Below are 19,234 nucleotides of genomic sequence, written 5' to 3'. Positions count from 1 at the left end.
TTCTCCGACAGCCTCCGCTGCAGCTGCGTCCGCGGCAGAAGGAAGCGTCTTGCATAAACCCATACGAAATCCAAAGCTGACGTGACAGCTGTGCAGAGCCACCCGCTTACGTGAATCGGAAAAGGAAGCAAGTGAAACTCATCCTGCATTTCCAGTTGACAAATTTAGAACTTGGCTACCCCGGTGATTCAGTTAATTCCAAAATACGCTCCAGTCTGGACAGAGAATGTGCCATGAGAGCAGCTCCCACAGTAAGCACGGACCCGGTCTTGCACCTCATCCTCAGACTCTCCTGCGATGCTCAAAGGCCCAAACTTGCCCTTGTTCCCGGAGCCACGCGTGCTGCCCCACGCGCTCCGTGGGCGACGGCTGCCGGAGGCTGCCAGGGCCACCACGCACAGCGCTCAGGGGCAACCTGGCTCCCGTGCACCACTTCTTCAGGACACCAAAGCAGGAGCAAAAAGCTTAAGTCATGTGCTGTAGAAGGCAGCAGCCTGCTGCCCTCCAAGCTTCTTACTGGTGGCAACATGGAAAAAAACCCCAAGATTGTAAAAGCCATTCAGGGGCTTGCCTAGAGCAAACCCACAGACTTTTCAGAGCATAAAAGCTTCCTGAAGCTGCCAAACTGTCAGGGCTATGAACTGCAGCAGCCCCGGTCTGAGTCAAGGCGGCAGCTGTGTTACACGATGCTTTCAATTCCTTTTCGGGGGGGTACTTCCACTTCAGCACCTTCTCGCAGCCTGTTCCCAGAAGCTTACTAGCTTCCAGCAAGTAAAAGCCTTCAGGTCAAATGCCAATTCTCCCAAAAAGTGCACCCAACACCATACTGAGTCGTCCCCTGTAATTCTTTATTAGAATCATGGATGAATATATTTTAAATCAATCTAAAAAAATAACGAGTCAAAGTACAGTACATGCATAAAATACAAAGTAATTTACAAACAGATCAAAATAGCATCTTCAGAACTAATACTAGGAGGAGAAATGGATTTAAAAAAAAGTGACCGACTACAGCAATGCCTTCCGTGTGCCTTACACATCATGAGCACCGCAAGACAGAAAGCTTGGGTACGAAACGCAGCTGGTAGTGCCTACCCAGGTTTGGATGTTCCAAGCGGGTCATATCAGAGTTTGAGAACTGTCCCCTACAATCAATTACTTCCCTGTAATTGTGTAAACAACTGCAGGCTTTTATACAACAAACAGTTCTTTTAGGTCCTGTAGAAATGCAGTGCCTATAGCCCCCAAATCTCAGTATTAGTGATGTGTTTGGGAATAGCACATACTGAGGGACACGCAGTGGTTTCAGAGTGCAGTGACAGAAGGCACAGTTCATGTATCCCTGAACAAGCTAAGTCGAGCAGATGATTCATACTGAGCGACAGACCACAGAAGGAACACATCCAGTAAGAAAACTACTCCAGATATTTTTGTTGAAGAACATACTCCAAACCACTGGAATAATTTAAAAATACCGGATGAAACAGAACTGAAAACTAAGACCAGGTTGTGGAAGTTGTTGATTCATCAACTCAGGCATTTGAATGTATTAATAGACGTGACATGTATTAATAAACGTGATACGCAATACGTGACAACACCTTTCAAGTCTGTGTGCCATGAAGGAAAAAAGGCATCCTCAAATCCTGATACCACCAGCACTGTGGAGGCCAAGTCTCGGGCAGCACAAAGACGTGCTGCAAATTCCAGTGTTACATGACCCTTCATCAGTTACGCAGCTCGTGCTTTCGCTTTCTTCACAAGAGGCACCTCAAGCGGAGTCCCGCCAGCATCTCCCCGGCCGGCCTCCCAGCAGCTCTGCCTCACATCACCACCTCCCTGCAGCAGGTGCCAGATCACAAAAGCTCATTCACAAGTAGCAAGAATCCTGCTGCTTGTTCACAAGAAATTCTCTTTTCTCCCCCATAATATTCTATTAAAAAAAAAATCCTTAACTTGATAATCTGAAGATGTAGCCAAAAACATTTAACTTACATTAAAATTGCACTTCAGAGCAACGGGCATTTCATCAAGCTTTAGATGCAGTATACACCACCTTAAGACAAGGAAAGGTTATCCTGCCCATAGATATTTCCCTAGTTAACCTGACTTTTTTTGCGAGGAGCAGAATAACATCTTCAAGTGCTCACTAAAGGTGTCTGTGCTCTGACTAGCGGGCATCATGTTGGAAAGAGCTCAGCTCAGTTCCAAACAATTCACTGAACCAAAACCGACAAGTCGGTGTTGGGAAAATACTGCAGCCACATAGAAGCAATAGATTTATAAACACTGAAATCAAAGGATTTAAGACATGAAGAAATTCAGAAGGAATAAGCAGTAACTAAACACAAGAAAGTAACCACAAGAATTACAAATATATTTAAATCTTGGACCTGGGGAATATACACAGCCTTTTAGGAAAGAATGAGCAATTTATATATTCTGACAGCACTGCATCTTTGGTTTGTTTTCAGTGGTTGGAGGGACATGAATGGGAACCACGTTGTTGCTTGGAGACATATCGTTTTCACGTCTGTCGGACATTTGCTTCTGGGAAACAATACGATAGATCTCTGAAAGATGAGAAAGAGCCAGTCATTATGCATACACCAGCAACACACCATCAAGAAGTTAAGTCTGGGGAAAACCAGAAAGAAAATATATAAAGATTTCCCATTGTTTTAGAAATATATAGGTAATGCATAGAAGCGTTAAGAAGTTAAATTGTGATGCTTTCTATATTCAGAAAATAAAATAATTTCTTTTGCAAAAACGTAAGTAATTTTTTAACAACTGTTTTATTCCCCTTGAGATAAGGGTTAGTAAACAGATGGAAGTCACCAATTCTTTTGCTAGGAATCAGAAACTACGTACCCCATTAATTCCTTCTGATGGTTCTTAAATCTCTGGGGACAGTGGTTGCATGTTTTTTGACGTAGTCACCGATAACAGCAGGATTAACAAGAACCACTCAAAATTTCTATCTCTGATAGGACTGCAAGGGCAATTTCTTCTCTCTCAGCATGCCTATCATGTACAATAGCTTGTCTATCACCCAGGTGGTTTTCAGAAAAGGTTAATCGGGGGCCCAAAGGTGGAGACCTGGCCCCTTAAGCAGAACACAAGCCCTTTCCAAAGTCACTGAGTTAGTGCAGCTAAACTCCAAAACTACAGAGAAGAAATATGGACTCCAGACAAAGAAATTCCAGCATAAATCTGGAAGCCCGGGTTAAACTCCTGTGCCTTTCCCAGCACACTGACAAGCAGGGAACACTGCACGCCTGCACTGAAAGCCTTGCTCAGCTTCCCGGGATTTGTTAGAGGCTGACGGTGTATGCTGTACATAAACTCAGAGTAGCTACAAAAGGTGCACAGAAAAAAAGAGGAAAGCATGTGTAGCACTTCACCCCAGAAAGGAAGTAAAGGATACCAAAAATAGCACATGGGGAACTCACTTGCAAATTCAAGTTTTAAACCATTAAGGTTTTGGTTTTGTTTTTTTTTTTTAAAAAAAAAGCTTGCTAAACCTCAGTTTAACCAAAAGTTTGAAAGTGGTTCAGAATCAGCAAAAATCTGACCAACATCCCAAAATGACAACAAAACTACAACAACAAAAAAAATGACAACACCCCATCTTCTACTTTACACAACAGCAAAGCATGCTGGCAACCAACACGCCCGCACCACGGGGGGCAGAGCCGGGCAAGGAGGCAATTGATGCCCACACCCAATTTGCGTGCTGCAGCTCACTGCCCGGCTGTAAGGGGTCAGATAAGCCCAGGCTGCAGAAGAGGAGGGTGTCTGCCCTTCACGCCTCCCGCAGAGCAAAGCGGCGGAGAGCACAGCTCGCAAACTCTGGCAAAACAAAGCGAAAGTCCAAGTTCTTTCTGAAGGCTCTTATGGATAATGACTGTCCAAACACACACCTTGCCTGACCCCAAACCAAGACACGTCTTTTCCACCAGAAATCTGTCATTAGCGAGTAGCCTTTGTTCAGAATTTTAATGAGCTGCTGCTTAGTCCCCATCCTGCCATCACTTCAGTACTGGAAACTGAGCAACCTTGTGCAGAGAGGTCCCTTTGCTGCCAAGGGCTGATGACACTGCTACACAACTGCTTTTACAACTATGGGAAGAGATGGCATTGAGGAGTTAAAAAAGGGCCCCTGACAAACAAGGCTTGAAAACCTTGCCCTTGATGCAACAAGCCTGTGCTGATTTAAGCTGCCAACACAAACACAGGCCAAGTGCTCCCCAGGAAGCGTAAGAGCAGGGCTGCACGCATCCGCGGGACTGCTGGCAAAATAAACATCTCACACACAGGTCCTGCGCTGTATCTATGGTCTGTACAAGCGACATCAATCTTTGCAAGTGGCACTTCAAAAGAATCTCCCTGTTGAGCCTCCAAACTGTCTGCTCAGACAGGGATCAAGTGTTCAGAAAACTGGGTTTTTTACATACACAGTTACAGATCAAGTCACTGAGGCAACCAAACAAGAGCTGCACACATAAAAGGATTTTCTGACTTCACCCTTTCTCAAGTCCACTCTTCTTTCCAACAGTCTTACACATAAACAACTTCACAAGTGAAGTGAATCTCATGAAATTAGATCTTTAAAGCCACTCCAACCCCATGTGGGAATTTGCAGATAAAGATCAGCCTCACCCAGCGGCAGGCCACTCAGCGATGCTCAGCGGAGTGCCTGTGCGCGGAGCTGGGAGGAACACCACTGGAAGAGGTCTGCTCTGCATTCTTCACGACAAGTATTCTGCTCCCCGACCCTGCCCCAGCTCGGGGTAGACAGCCGGTTTCCCTCCACATGCAGAATGCTGCCTGTTGCTGTTCAACAGGAGAAAGCTCTTGCCACCTTCCTTACTGGAAACTCTCTAGTAGCACCTTCAGCAGCAGCAGTTCTGAGTTTTCCAGAGAACTTCCTGAACAAGTTCCTACTAGTCCCTAACAGGAGCTGTCACACACTTCCCCCAGCCCTGTAAGCAAGGACGCACAACAAGGTGCCCTCTGTATAACACCCTCATCTTACAGCAAAGATCTTCAGTAAATAGCCCTGAAGCCTTAACAACAATCTTAACAGCACTGATTTCTCTACTGATAAAGGGTCTATCCCTTCTGACTCCGGGAACGGATTTCCAGGAGCCCCACTTCCACGGCCTCCCCAGCAGTCCTGCAAGGACATTTAGCAGCTGTGCTGCTTGAACCAGCTTGCAGCAGCCCCAAATTTGTTGCTTGCTGCTGCTTCTCCTTCCTCCGCAGTGCAAACCTTTGTGCAGCCACAGTGTACTACCCTAGATGAAAGCCTAAATGGCTAAAACTTGCATTTCCCTGGGTCACCTGCATGCTTTTTTGCTACACACAGCTGAGCTGATGTGAAAGGGGAGGTGGGAACAGCTTAAACCTGCTCTCAGTGGGGCAAAATGCCCAGCGGCAAAGTCTACACTGAAACTGGTCTGCACAGAGGAATGCCAGGCTAATGAAGACGTGTGCTTCTTAATGAAGACACTACACTTTATGCTCTGCTCAGTAACTGAATGAGACCTCATTAAGAGCACATTCAGCAGAATGCATCACTGCATAATTGGTAACTGTGTGAGACAGGCTTTGCACTGTAAGAGGGCTGGGAAAAAGTGACACTGCTGCCTAGGAGGAGCTTGTCCAGTCCTTGTCAGCTCAGCCTGCACCAGTGTTTCATTCATTTTTCAGGTGTGCAGAGCTAACAAAAGAGGAAATCCCTAGACGTTTTTACGTTAATGTTCTGTGATGACATTTCCTTGGAGATGGGATTCCTTAAAGATGAAACCCCAGCAGAATGCGGTACAGGAACAGAGACAGCATAGAGCTGGGCAGGGAACAGAGGCAGACTCCTATTTACTTTAAGGATGCTGTGAATGCTCAGAGTGGTGAGGATTACAATACCCATCTCTCTTATTTGCCAGATGATACAAAGCAGCTTTTTGTGCACAACAATCAGCCCTTGAAGTCTAGACATCTTGCAGCAGAAGAATTTGGATAGGGACCATTACTCTAAGCCACAGAAGGAAAAGGTCCCCAAAACCTCATCTGGAATCCACAGCAGGACAGGAAGCTCACTAGATGTAAGATATACCCCCCTTCAAAGTCCTCTATAATACAGGGAGAGGAAAGAAAATCTTTCTCCCCCTTCTTCCACCTGTTACAACAGCAGATCACATACTCACTTAGGCTGTACTAACTGTAAGAGATTCGTATTTCCCATGCCCAAAGCCATCTATTCATAGTGGCTTAATCTGAGAATCTAAGTGCAGATAAGCTTAACATGGACCCTGCTACACCTCCAAGGGAAGTACTCTTACAGGTTTCCAACACTGTCCTACCAGACCAGCTTCAGTAGGGCTGGAGTAGAAAGGAGTTTTGCTGCAGACCTTAGTCACAACATCCTGTTCAGGAGAGATCTAAGCAGCCTTGTCAAAGGCACTGGGAGCAGCCTGGGATGCCTCTGCGGTGCAGTTCCCAGCACTGCAAATACTAGCAGAGCTGGTGCAGCAGCATGCCTTGACCCTTCTGTCAGCCACCTCCGCTCGCAGCCTGTGGCAAAGCCTGTTGGCTTTACCAACTGCCTTCCTCAAAGGACAGTGAGTATTCCATCCGCAGACACTGTGCTTGGAGGCAGCCTTGCCAAATACAGACTATCCGTGATTCTGCAGGGTCACTCTGAAAACCACATTCCTCACATGACTGCTCCCCTCTTTCCTTCAAAGCAAATAATTAACAGAAAAAGCTAGCTGTGAAGTGTTATCAAGAAGTCATTGACAGAACATTCATCCTTAGCATGCCAGTCACAGCCAAGATGGAGCCAACCTGCTGCTAATGCATTATTTACTTCACCTTTATCTCCCTGAAACAGGAGCTCCTGTCTGGAGTGAGCCACATGCCCACTAATCAGCCCAAGTGTTTCTTCCAGCACAGTTGAACAAACCCCTCCTGCACAAGGATCCTGTCCACACACCCAAGAGCTCTTTACTCAAAATACAGTCACAGCAACATGCAGGGAACATTGACGTTTGAGGAAAACCAACAGCCTCAACAATCTGTCAAAGTCCATCAAGGGCAAGTTTTAATCGCTTGTTCTCCCATATTACAGATTGCTCTCTCTTACAGAAGAATTAAACCAGGAAAAAAACAAACCTCTGTAAATTAGAATCCAAAATAACTTCTGGAATAAAAGCTACTGTTGGAAACATGCAAGGAGAGATAAAGAACCAGCCTAGCTTGCGCCCAAGAGGTGAACTGCTTCCCCGTGGCAACTCCAGTATATCCTCTGAGCATCACACAGCTCTATGGAAGTACGGTAGCAGCCCAGGGCATGCAGCAAACTTTCCACCTCTTCAGCTGTGTTAGAGAACAAAATGGCCCAACAGGAAATGGGGACAATTAGGTGACCAGCTTATATTGGCTATGGCAGCCTGAGAGCCACCTTGGGAGGGCATAAACAATGTCTGATATATTTCCAGTTGTGTTTTATTAGTACTGATGCTGAATAAGTATGAAAGTTAATTAATTAACCTTTATCTGAGAGTCCTGATCCCCTCTGAAAACTGAAAGCAGAGACAGCAAGGCTGTTCTACATTACACACAGCACATCTGGCCACAATCTGACCTCAAAGTTCAGTCTAGGTGCTCCTGAGAAGGGCTACTAAGGACACATGCATAAAGGAAGAAGTTTCAGGTTTTAGCAGTTAGAAGTAAGCAATGAAAGTGTCTTTCTCCCGAAAAACCCATGCCCCATCGTAAGTATTTTTGACTACCTGCCTTTAGGTAGGTGAAGAAAACAGGAAATCCAGCAGGCATCCCAGATACCATCACATTCAGCCACTCCTTAGCCATCCACCCTCCGATGGCATTAGTAGTTTGTTATGTAGGGAGTAAATGTAGAAGCTAACATAACTTTTTTTTTTTTTTTAAATTTGTGCAATGATGAATTACAACCAAATGACTACACTGAGGTTAAAAGGAAACCACATAGTTCAGCTAAAGAGGAAACGAACTCAAGTTCTAGTCCCAGTATTGTATGAAGCAGCAAGATGACAAGCATCCCTATGCACTGTTTATTCATCTAACATGGACACACTTTTTTGCTAGTATGTGGACAGGAGCACTATTGTTTAGGAACCCACTATAAAAAATACAATAGAACCAGAACCTACCAGAGGCCTCTTACAACTAAGGATAAGACAAGAAATAGATGGACACAGGCAGGTAATACTCCAGCAGCCTAACAGCTCTCTCCACTGCTAGGGTTTTCATAAAGCATTTCGAACTACTCAAGAAAATGCTACAGAATTTATACTTTTATTACTGTAAATAACTTCCTAGCTGCCTCCCCATTGGCATGTTCCAGTATGGCTAACAAATGCTTTTTGGTGTGTTTTTAAAGGAATGCCTAAATTAGCTGGCAAAGAGAAAAAAAAATCTAAACTAAGAAGCGCCAATGTCACAGCAATGAGATCTGATTAATGGAGACACAAATTTCAGAAGTGGGGCTGCTGCTCATACCAAGCAGATCACGTAGCCTGGCACGTGCTACATTGGGAAGGAGGGAATTTAAATTTGCTGCTGGGAAGCATGTTGGAGGCACTCAGAAACCAGAGAGACTCCCTGGCACACCTAGAACAGAGACACATACCAAAACAGAGGAGTCTCTCAGATTTTTGAAGACCCAGATTAGAGATTAGGAGAGGCATTTGCCAATGCTGGGAATGATGAAAGCTCAAAAACCACACACTCCAGTGTTGGCTGCAGCTGATCGGGTAACACAGCAATACAAAAGTCCCATGACTGCCAGCAATTTCCACACCAATCTGTGAATTCCTACACTATCCTTTACAAGCCATGGTTAAGTTAAGGTCCCCCACATAGTTGTAGTTGAATGTCTCAGGCTCTTAACAAGTTTTGCCTATCTAAAGAAGGGTTTAAACAAAAAGGAAGTACTTTATCCACAAATCATAAAAAATGCAGCACTCACTGCCATCACATGTTACAGAGGCCAAAAGTCCAGCCAGGAATATTAAATGCAGTAACAGCGACTACCCTGCAGCTCAGGAGTCACTACCTCTCACACTACCAGTATTGTTCAAGGAAGGATCTCTACTCTTTCATACCTTTTCCCTTGGCAACCGCTACGGTCACCATTAAAGACGGAAACAAACTAGATTGACTTTGCCTCTGATAAACAGTGGCTGTTTTAACTTGATGCTTGCATGAGACAGTTCTCTCCTGTGGGCACTCCCTAAACCATACACAAACGTGAAACAAATTAGGCTGACTAGAAACCTGGGGCAGATCAAAGTGAACAAGGATTCATTCCCAAGTTCAAGGCTGGCCTTTCAACTGTGACACTTTGAAACTGGGCTCCAAATCTTACGGCTGTGAAGAATGACTGAAAGGCAAAATTTTAAACACTTCATAGGCAAAGAAATGCCTATTTGCATTGTATCTGAGCAGTCTTCTGCCCTTCCCCCTTGAAACACAAAGAGCTAGATGACTCACCTGTCAGAATAGTCTGGAAAGCTGCTTCCACATTTGTAGAGTCTAAAGCAGATGTCTCAATAAATGACAAACCATTCTTCTCTGTGTGGACGGAAATACTATAATTAGAGGGGTACATCACAGATATGTTTCCCATCTGGAAGAACTTCTGTACCAGATTATATTTGTAGTGTTCCTGATGAGATGCACAGGTATCAAGAAAACGTATAAAAAGTTGTGGGTTTCTCCCCCTTACAGGATTGGAAAGCAACACCATCCAACACCAACATTAGAATTTACACTCATCCCCAAGCACAGGGATCACTCCAGTGCTGTGTTACTCTGAGGCACATCTTCCTGTGTCACTGAAAGTGAGAATTTGTTGCACTATCAAGAACTGTATGAGGAAGCTTCCTGAATTTTCTTTAACCTCACCAAGTTTTTCCACCTCCCACCTGCTAGCCTGTCATGACAGCTTATTTAACAGGGCTAGCCCTAACAGGGGATAGACAGTCCTCCACCTGCAGGCAGGGATCCTCAGTGGCCATAAACTCTGGATGAAAGAAATTTGGCCTAAAACAAGGCAAGATTTAAAAAAAATAGAATTATTTTTCACAGATCTTTATTACATAACAAGGAGTCAGAAAGCCAATTTAATCAAAGTCTGTTCAGCCACAGGCATCTGCACAGGGCTCCAGGTCTGTTGGTACAAAGAAAGCAATACACAGGTGCAAAGCTACCACCATACAAGAAGTGCAAACCTAAAGCCATAGGCACAGTTTCTGTGAGAAAAGCAACACATAGGCAAGAGAATAAATCTGGCTTAAAATCTTCAGGTGCCTCTGGCTGATTCTTGAAATGACATCAGCATGCATGTTCTACAAGGCTTCCTTTCTGACTGAATTAAAAAAAAAGAGGTAAACACCAGTATGTGACACTAAGGAACATCACCAGCAGCAAGCACTCTTTTTCCTCCTACCAGCACACTCACATATCTGAGATCACAGAGGCAGATCTGCAGACAGTTAGTATTAGGAAATTATTTTGAGTTCACCAACCTGCAAAAGCTCTGGCCTCATCTGTAGGGACTGCTCTCAGGTGGCGCAAGTCACTCTTGTTTCCCACAAGCATGATTACAATATTGCTGTCAGCATGGTCTCTCAGCTCTTTCAACCATCTCTCTACATTCTCATAAGTAAGGTGCTTAGCAATGTCATACACCAATAATGCCCCCACAGCACCGCGGTAGTACCTGTGTGAGTGAAGAAACACGTTAGAGAACCAGCAAGAAACATGATTAAAACTGACAAGTTACCGTGCAATAACGGGAAATAGCTATTACTAAGACAACTATACAAAAAAAATAATCCAGAAGCAGGCTATGGGGGACTTGAAGCAGTGAAGTAGAGCATCCAGGTTAGGGTTAATGCCACAGGAGCACCAGAGCAGCCAGGACAGCTCAGAGTCTAGGGGGTAAGCCAAATCCCATGCTTGTGGGGAGAACCTGGCATCCCAAAAATGAAGCTCTGGAATCTGTGGGCAGCTACTGTCACCTTCAACCTCTGATCCACTCCTGAAAAGTCTCCCCCACCCATCACTGTGGGTGCAGTACGGGCACAGCCCATGGTGATAGAGAGACTTTAGAATGACTCACTGGATCATAAAAACGTCAATCTGATCTATTCCCTTTACAAAAGGCCACAGCTGGTCTCCTTTCAGACCAGAGAGGCACAGTAACATATTCAAAAAGAAACAGGCTGTGTTCTCCCACCCCACAATCACCTCCAGCTTTACTTAAATCCAGCTTTTGCTATGCTGTTTTTTCCAATTATATAAGCAAGCAAAGTGAGCAGTCTTTCCTTACTGCTACAGTAGGGCTTCTGGTCTTATACTCTTAAACTTTCATGAACACAGATATTACTTTATCAATTGCTTGCATTGAAAGGGGTCTCTTAAAGCTTTTGCACGCTATGCTTTAAATGCCCCCAGTTACACATCACAGGAGCACTGGGAAGTAAATCAGTTTGTGCAGGGACACACTGTATCAAGTTTCTGGACTGAATAATATTTAAGCTTCCTTCTGCCATAGGTTGTGGATATTACACTATAAAATACAAACACCCTGTTTGCAGTTTCTGAGGAATCAGAAGTGCCCAAAATTACCCTCCACAGCAAAAGTTTCTTTTCAGCCATACAAGCCATCACTTACGCTGATGTTATAGCTCGGTATCGCTCCTGCCCTGCTGTGTCCCATATCTGAGCCTTTATTGTCTTCCCATCAACTTGAATGCTCCTTGTTGCAAACTCCACTCCAATGGTGCTTTTGCTTTCCAAGTTAAACTCATTGCGAGTGAATCGAGACAGAAGGTTACTCTTGCCTACTCCAGAGTCTCCTATAAGTACAACTGCAAGACAAAAATGACATGAGAATCAGATTACCGATGTAGGTAATACATTGACAATCACCTGCATTAAACATTTATTTTTCAGAATCAAGCATGAAAGAGAAGAATGGCAAAACCACCACCCTTGTTATGAGTCTACTGTCCAAGTCTTAGTATTTCTAGAGAGCCAGAGCTGCCACATTCACCAACATTTTGAACAGGTATTAGACTCAACTTTTACTTGTTCCATCTCCGTCTTCTTTGCCCAACATGGAAGAACATTCCTCCTCCAAGATGAATACACATGACTGTCACTGCAAAAGTTGGGAACAGTTTGGACTTCACATCCATGTAACACTAGAACTAAAAAGCAAAACAAAAACCTCACACCACATAACTGAAATCTGTTTTGCTGAAGAAGTTCAAAACACAGGGCAGGCAGAAGACTCTGGCTGCATTTTACACTCTTCATACCTTTGCAGAAGAAAGGTTCCCCACTGGGACAGAGAAGTTTGTGAATGGAAAAGAACCAAGACCACCATCACGCCAGTTTAAAATACTAGCTGAGCCACAGCACTCTGCCCTTTGGCAGTCCACCAGTGCTGCTGAGACTCCTGGCCAGAGCCTGAAACTGCTCAAAAATGCTGCTGGGGTATCACCAGACCTCAGAATTAGAACCAACATCCACTCCCCCTTCCCCGCCTCAGCCTGACTCATCACAGCACCAGTGCCAAGCAAACTAATTGGAAGGATTTAGCTATGCTTGACAAAAGATTGACAGAAGGTTTAAAGTGAAGGTTTAAAGTCCAGTTCCTACAAGAAGAAAAGCATCATGAGGATTTGCTGCAATATCCTGTAATGCCAAGTTGAAAGGTGCAAATTTCAGTGTAACTTAAAACTCACTACCAAGATGCAGGCCACTGGATGAAACACTTTCACAACTCTGAGTCACACCAACAGGACCTACCCAGGATGATCTTACACCCTTAACAAAGATGAAGTACCAAACTCGTAACAGAAGGAAATGGAAGAAAAAGAGGATAAGTAAGATCCTTGAGAAGAAAGGCTGATAAGTTTTAAGTTTGGCCCTGAATCAAGGCCAGTCCAAGCAAAAGAGTGCATGCCCAAGTAACAAAAATAATGTTGCAGCTATGCTTGTTTTGGAAAAAAACACAAAAAAACAAACAAACAAAAACAACCAAAAAACCACCCAGGCAGAAAGACTTTCTCAGTAACATACAACATTTAACAGGTAAGACACTGCAACAATAGTATTAAAGACTCTGTGTGGTACAACAGAGGAATGAGTCCAACAAACACACTTCCATCACATGAGAAACCCCCCACTGAGCCTTAGTCTAGCAGCACAAATACTCCCATCTGCTGCTGCACCACACAGCAGCCCTCTGAACAGCATCTTCTATTTAAATAATGCAAAACAATTATGACAAATGGGATTTTCTCTGACTGTAAGGGCAAAGCAGCACCTTTTAAATGCCCTCCACAAAATGAAAATTGCAGTAAATGCTAGCTTCAAGCGTGGCCTTGTGGAGAATACTTCATCAAAATAAATACCTTTCCAGCTTCCTCTGCCAGCTGACTCAGCATGCTACCAAAGTCGCATAAAGCACAGAGTGGCTCCATTAACCGCTTCTGTTTATGAAGATCACAAGTGCAGGTAGGCAGCAAGCACGTATGCTAAATGCAAATAGGATTCTGCTTTCCTACGTGACAGGTCAGCACTGTTCGGTGTCAGCTGCCCTGACACAGCTGAACAGCTTTGCTGGCATGGAAGATGCTAAACCCTAACAGACTTAGTGCAGGGGACAGGGCACCTAATTGCATCATCACCACCTGGCACATTGCCATAGCTTTCCTCTTTCATTGGCAAGTAAGTTCTTCAAGACTATTTTGGCAGGTTGAGGCCACAGTTTTAGATTACATCATATCTGTATTCACTGGGATGTGTTACAAAAAAGTTCCGAGGAGGCAAAAGTTGTCAACTCCCTTCACACACCTCAGTCCTGCTACCACCCAGCACTAGCTTTGGCAGTGGCTGAAAACTTCTCTAAACAAGAAAAGCAATCTACATACATAATTACCTTCTCCCAGCAAGATGTATCACATACCTGTTAAGTATCCCCTCAAACATATCTTTGCTGTTCAGTACATATTTCAGAGCACAGCTTTAAGTCATTTAGCAATAGACAGATCGTTTTAATTCCCTTGCTAGGTTTTTGCCCCTACCTTGTCTGAATCCCATGCTGCTTATGGTCTGAATGGTTTCCAGCACCCTGTTAATATGTCCCAATTAAAAGGGGAAAATACTAAACTTTCTTCCTTGAAGCCAGCTATTTCCTCTACCTAACTGGGCCATTGCAGCTCCTCTTGAACACGGGCACAAGAACAGGTTGCAATGTCAGCAGGCACCTCAGACTCCTCACACCTTCTGCATTTCTGCCAGTCTGAGCAAACATCACTCTTTTTAAAGCCGAAACAGCCACTCAGATTGTATTATTTATTTTAATTTTGCTTTCCTTATCAAACCACCTCATTTTGATATTTTATACTACACAATGTTCCCATGTATTATATTCTTAGCATAGAAATACAGTAGGAACGCCCCCAGATTGCCAAGTCCCATTATAACTATCCCAGGCAAACAGCTTCTGTGAGGGAAATGACATCATCTAGCTCCACGTTAAAGCTAATTGTTCCTGCACACATACTTTTATTGGGCTTTTCTTCCAGAAACTCACTCCTAATGGTTAGAAATTGCCTTCTAATTTCCAGAAGAAATTAGCGGTCAGCTGATGGTGATATTCATGTGCCAGCATTGTCCATTAGCTTATTAGTTTCTTCTCCCAGTGGTGTTTATGCTGGGGTATTTACAGAAAGCAACCGCATCTTCTCTCAGCTTTGTTCTACTAGCTAAATAATCCCAACCTCTCAAATGTTTCCTTATAAACAGACTGTCCATTTCCCCAAACATCTTCCCTACAAGTTTTTCAATTTCTTTTCCACACAGTGAGAAGAACTGCACACATCATTCCAGGTGAGATTTCCCTGTGATGTATACAGGCACTTCAATATTTCCATCTCTACTAGGCACACCTTGAGCTGGAATTATCTTTTCCTGACCGTATCACCTTGATGGCTCAGTCTTCCTGTGGTCAGACCTAACTGTTCTAGTTGTTAGTTGGCAAGCTCTTACTTTAATGAATACCTATGTGTCTCCAGGTGTAAAACCTTACATTCAGAACCCCACTCTATTTGGAGGACTGCAGTCCTCATCAGCACACAGCCCTTCCCATGCTGTGCTCCGACTTTCTCCTGTACCACCCAACTTCGTGTCATCAGCAAATTCCTTTACTGCATCAGCACTGGAAGGAGGAATGTCTGGAGGAAACGTTCAAGCAAGCTCAGCCACAAGACCTATTCTTGAAAACCTCCAGCAATAACCTTCTTCAGACCAGCGCTTCCCTAACAGGAGCAGCACCTTAGAAAGCTTTGCAATCGGGGGACATTTGTAGGGGCACATCCTGAAAGTCATGAAAGTGATCTCCTGCCCCAGGTGACTACTGCTAGGCAGGTCATTCTTAGTGGTCTAGTGATGTGCCAGTTCAATACTTGCAACCATGTGCTTTAAATCAATGCATGTGATTATCTACAGTCTTACCACCCCAAAAGTTTAAGACAAGCAGGGGGAGAGAAAGAAAAATTAGTATGAAGTCCACACTACTGTATAAATTTAATTCTGTAATTCCAGTTTTATTTCTGTAGAAGACCAAAATAAGAATTCAATTTTCTAAGTTGCATGAAATGCAATTTAAAGAACTACGTCAAGAAAGGATTATTAATTTTTCACCAACATTCCAGCTCACTCACCCAATTTTTATTTCTGTTAAACTTATAACTTAGTTCAAATTTTCAGAAAATACTTTAATTATCTCATGAAATATGTTGCCAACAACCTAATCAGGCTGAAAATAGAAAGTCCAGCACCACTGGCTTGTTTTGTCTACAGTAAAAGTTGTACATTCCACAATTTAAAACAAGTACACCAGCACTAAGGGATTAGAATGTCTGGAAATACTCGTCTCTGCGTTGAGCTCTGCTATTAAGAGGCATATAAATAAGGAACTTGGAGAGGTCTTCGTGACCCCCAGAAAACCTGCTGATGAACACCTCTTCCTGCCCACATCAGCTGGAATTCAAAGGAAACATGAGCAAGATGAACTGACCCTACACCTTGTAGGTAGCTGGTGATAAACCTAATACGATCATGTCTTCTATCAATCTTCTTCCTCACCTGTGCCCTGTTTTATTCACCCATTCCCTGTCACGGAGGGAACTGGCATCTCAAAGGCACTTTGGGGTAGGCGTCGTTCGCTACCTGTACACACAATACGCAACGCAGAGTTGGGCCTCCAAACGCCTCCGTAGTAAAACAGCTAAGCCGGCAGGTTTATTATACCACAAAAGTGCCTCCCTGTGAAGGCCCAGGGCTTGCTATCAGTGTAAAAACCAATAGGTGTCATGCAACCACTTTTCGCTACAAACTTCTTTAAAGAAAACACAAGAAAAAAAGGCGTTTTCCAAAACCCCAACCAACAAGTTTGTTCACTTTCAGAGAATTTCCACAATATCAAAGGGAAAAGTTGGAGAAATTAACGTTATGCAAAGTAGGAAGCAAATAGCTGAAACTGGAGTTTTTCTAACGATAAACTGAATGTCACAGATGGTCAAAGTGTAGACATAATCCTCTCGAGCTCTGCCCATAGAAAACACAGAAGACGTCTTCTGTAAGTGAGGGTTACTTAGATAACTACTCATCTATTGCAAGTACATTAATAAAAAAAAGTTAAAAGTTCCTACATTTAACCCAGGTTTAATTTGTTAAGCAATAAAGCAACATCCTTGTATCACCCTTATTTTTCCTCCCATTAAAATTAAGATTTCTACAAACTGGACTTCAAAGGTCTTGTGTTTCCTGAAGTGCAGTGCTGGGAACAGTAGGCATCGCTCTCAGCTAAACCCAAGAAGTATGGAAGAATACAGACATGTAGCTGGACAAAAAGAATTTACCAGAAAGTGTCTTTTTACAAGCTAGGCTTAGGCTTTAGCATATGCTGAAGTGTTACAACAGAGTCAGGAGAAGGGTATTTTGTAACAGGTACTGTGATTTAATTGTACAGCAGCATAGGTGGGCTCAGCTTACACCCACCAGCGGAGTCAGCCAGATTTTGACATGCAGCTGCTGTCAGTGGCTGACAGGACAAAACTAGAGGTCTCACATAAACAGACGCATGGCAGTTTAATTCAAGAGTAGTAAAAGACAGCTAGACTACAGAATATCACCCAATTTTTTTTAAACCAAGTCAAACTCTGAACTTGGTCCCACAACCTACCATTGCTTAAAGTTCATAAACCCAGAACTGTCCACTGGATTAAGTGTCCTTACAGACCAACACCCAGTCTGACTGTCAAGAACTGATGTCTGAGAAACATTATGTGTAACAGAACAAACAAGCTAATCTTTGTCCTAGTAAGCCCTTGCATCTTCAAACAAGCAATACCTTCAGACTTGCCATTGTAACCATCACACTGAAACGCCACAACAGACAGTCTTCTTCCTCTATAAGTTTGTGCAGTCTTTCAAACCCATTTATAGTATTTATGGCAATGCATCACTCCAAAATTTGCACATACATCTGTGGGACTTTATGTCCTTTGTTTTCATCTGCTGCTCAATGAAAAAGCATTACAGATATCCAGAGAGTAGATACTTGCCCTATTTGCCCATATCACTCACTGTTTTAATTTTGATAAAGTTGTACATCACTTCAGTATAAGTGATATGAATCCATTAGGTCTCTCTTCTGATTATTTTAATGCCCTTCTCCATCTTTTTAATTCTACAATATCCCTTTCAGAATGGGTATGCCTACCCCTGCCCACATTTCCCCTCAATCCCCAAGATACTCATGTCTCAGATTCAAATATTGGCTTAACTTTCCCCCTGAGCTCTCATCTCCTTTTCCAGGAGTTTTTACCCACCTCTTGCCTTTTTCACCAGTGCCTGGTAAGGAGACATTCATTTCAGAGACCTACTCACAATAATTTCAAGATCATTCGAGTGCAGTGACAGCTTGTTTAGAACCACCATCACCTCCATCACCTTTGGGAAGTTACAAAAGTTTCCACAATTTGTATTACTCTGCATTTGTTATTTCAGTTGCCACATTAATTCCAGTTATGTGACATTGCATCAACTTCCTGCAGTCTACCTTAGCTTTGCAAAACCTGAATCATTCATCTTCACACCATTTTCACAGCATTCCCCGCACTCTCAACAGCTTCTATAAACTAGTCAAAACAGAAAAAGCTTTAGGAGGGGCAGTCAATTAAACTAGCTTTGAACTTTTCTATATAACTGGATCACAACTTTGTTATTTCCCAATTATGCAAGCAAGCAAGTCTAATAAAAGATAAGACCTCTCCCAACAAACTCTGATAATCCCAGGCCTTCACAGCTAAAACATTAATTATAAGCAAACTGACAGAACTGTATGAACCAATAAAAGTAATGCAATGGTTTTGATAACTTGTACACATAAGTACCTAAAATAAGATTGCTCGATGCAATTAAACTAATGGTCAGCAAGGCCCATACCAACGCTGCAAGCTGAGAAAAAAGGCCCTTCTTGGTACTTCCCAGTTTGGTTTTAATAGCAGTATAGGTGACTAATTTATAGTTAGAAATAATGCCACTTTCCACACGGCAATCTGATAGAACAGGCAACAACAAAGTCATTCCTTGAAGTTATTACAAGAGCTTAAGGGTACAGAAAAAACACACTGATGTTTTCCTTTACCTAAGTTTCACGACAAGCACTAGGTCTCTCACCACTACATCAATACTCAAAATCCTAAATTCAAATTTACAATACCATATTGTAATAAACAGCTATTTTTTATAATACTTTCCTTGTTTTTGCAGCAGGATTTAAAAAATTCGATAGTCAACTTCAAAACATGAGCATTTCTGTAAAGGTTTCACAGCATGCTTTATAAACCTTTACAGTAGGCTGGTATTTTACACTGCAGGGAGTGAAAACTGCGCGGTTAACTACAACCTGCAACATTTTTACCCGACTCGCCACTGTAGGGCGGACAGGAGGAGCATCAGTCCTGGAAAACAAGGTATTCCTGCCCTTCCCTCTGGCTGCCAGGGCAGGACGCGAGGTCACCGGGTGTGGTACAGCAGTTACAGTCACCCCTCGCAAAGGGCTCAAAATACAGAAGGCTGCAAATAATACTACTTTATC

At 43.3% G+C, this 19,234-nt stretch overlaps 1 protein-coding gene across 1 annotated transcript; it reads right to left on the bottom strand.

Moving 5' to 3' along the window:
- Window positions 1–827: 827 nt before the first annotated feature.
- On the bottom strand, window positions 828–11,931 carry RAB11A (RAB11A, member RAS oncogene family; the record flags this gene model as incomplete). The annotated part of the gene is made up of 4 exons (XM_010297037.1): window positions 828–2,573; window positions 9,541–9,621; window positions 10,578–10,771; window positions 11,729–11,931. Coding segments are annotated over 4 exons (618 nt in total), but the record flags the coding sequence as incomplete, so codon positions are not given.
- Between the last annotated feature and the right edge of the window lie 7,303 nt (window positions 11,932–19,234).

This window comes from Phaethon lepturus, unplaced genomic scaffold (genome assembly GCF_000687285.1).
Source record: "Phaethon lepturus isolate BGI_N335 unplaced genomic scaffold, ASM68728v1 Scaffold54321, whole genome shotgun sequence".
NCBI classification, from domain to species: Eukaryota; Metazoa; Chordata; class Aves; order Phaethontiformes; family Phaethontidae; genus Phaethon; species Phaethon lepturus.
The sequence above is the reverse complement of the archived record's forward strand: the minus strand, read 5'-3'. Positions and strand labels throughout refer to the sequence as shown.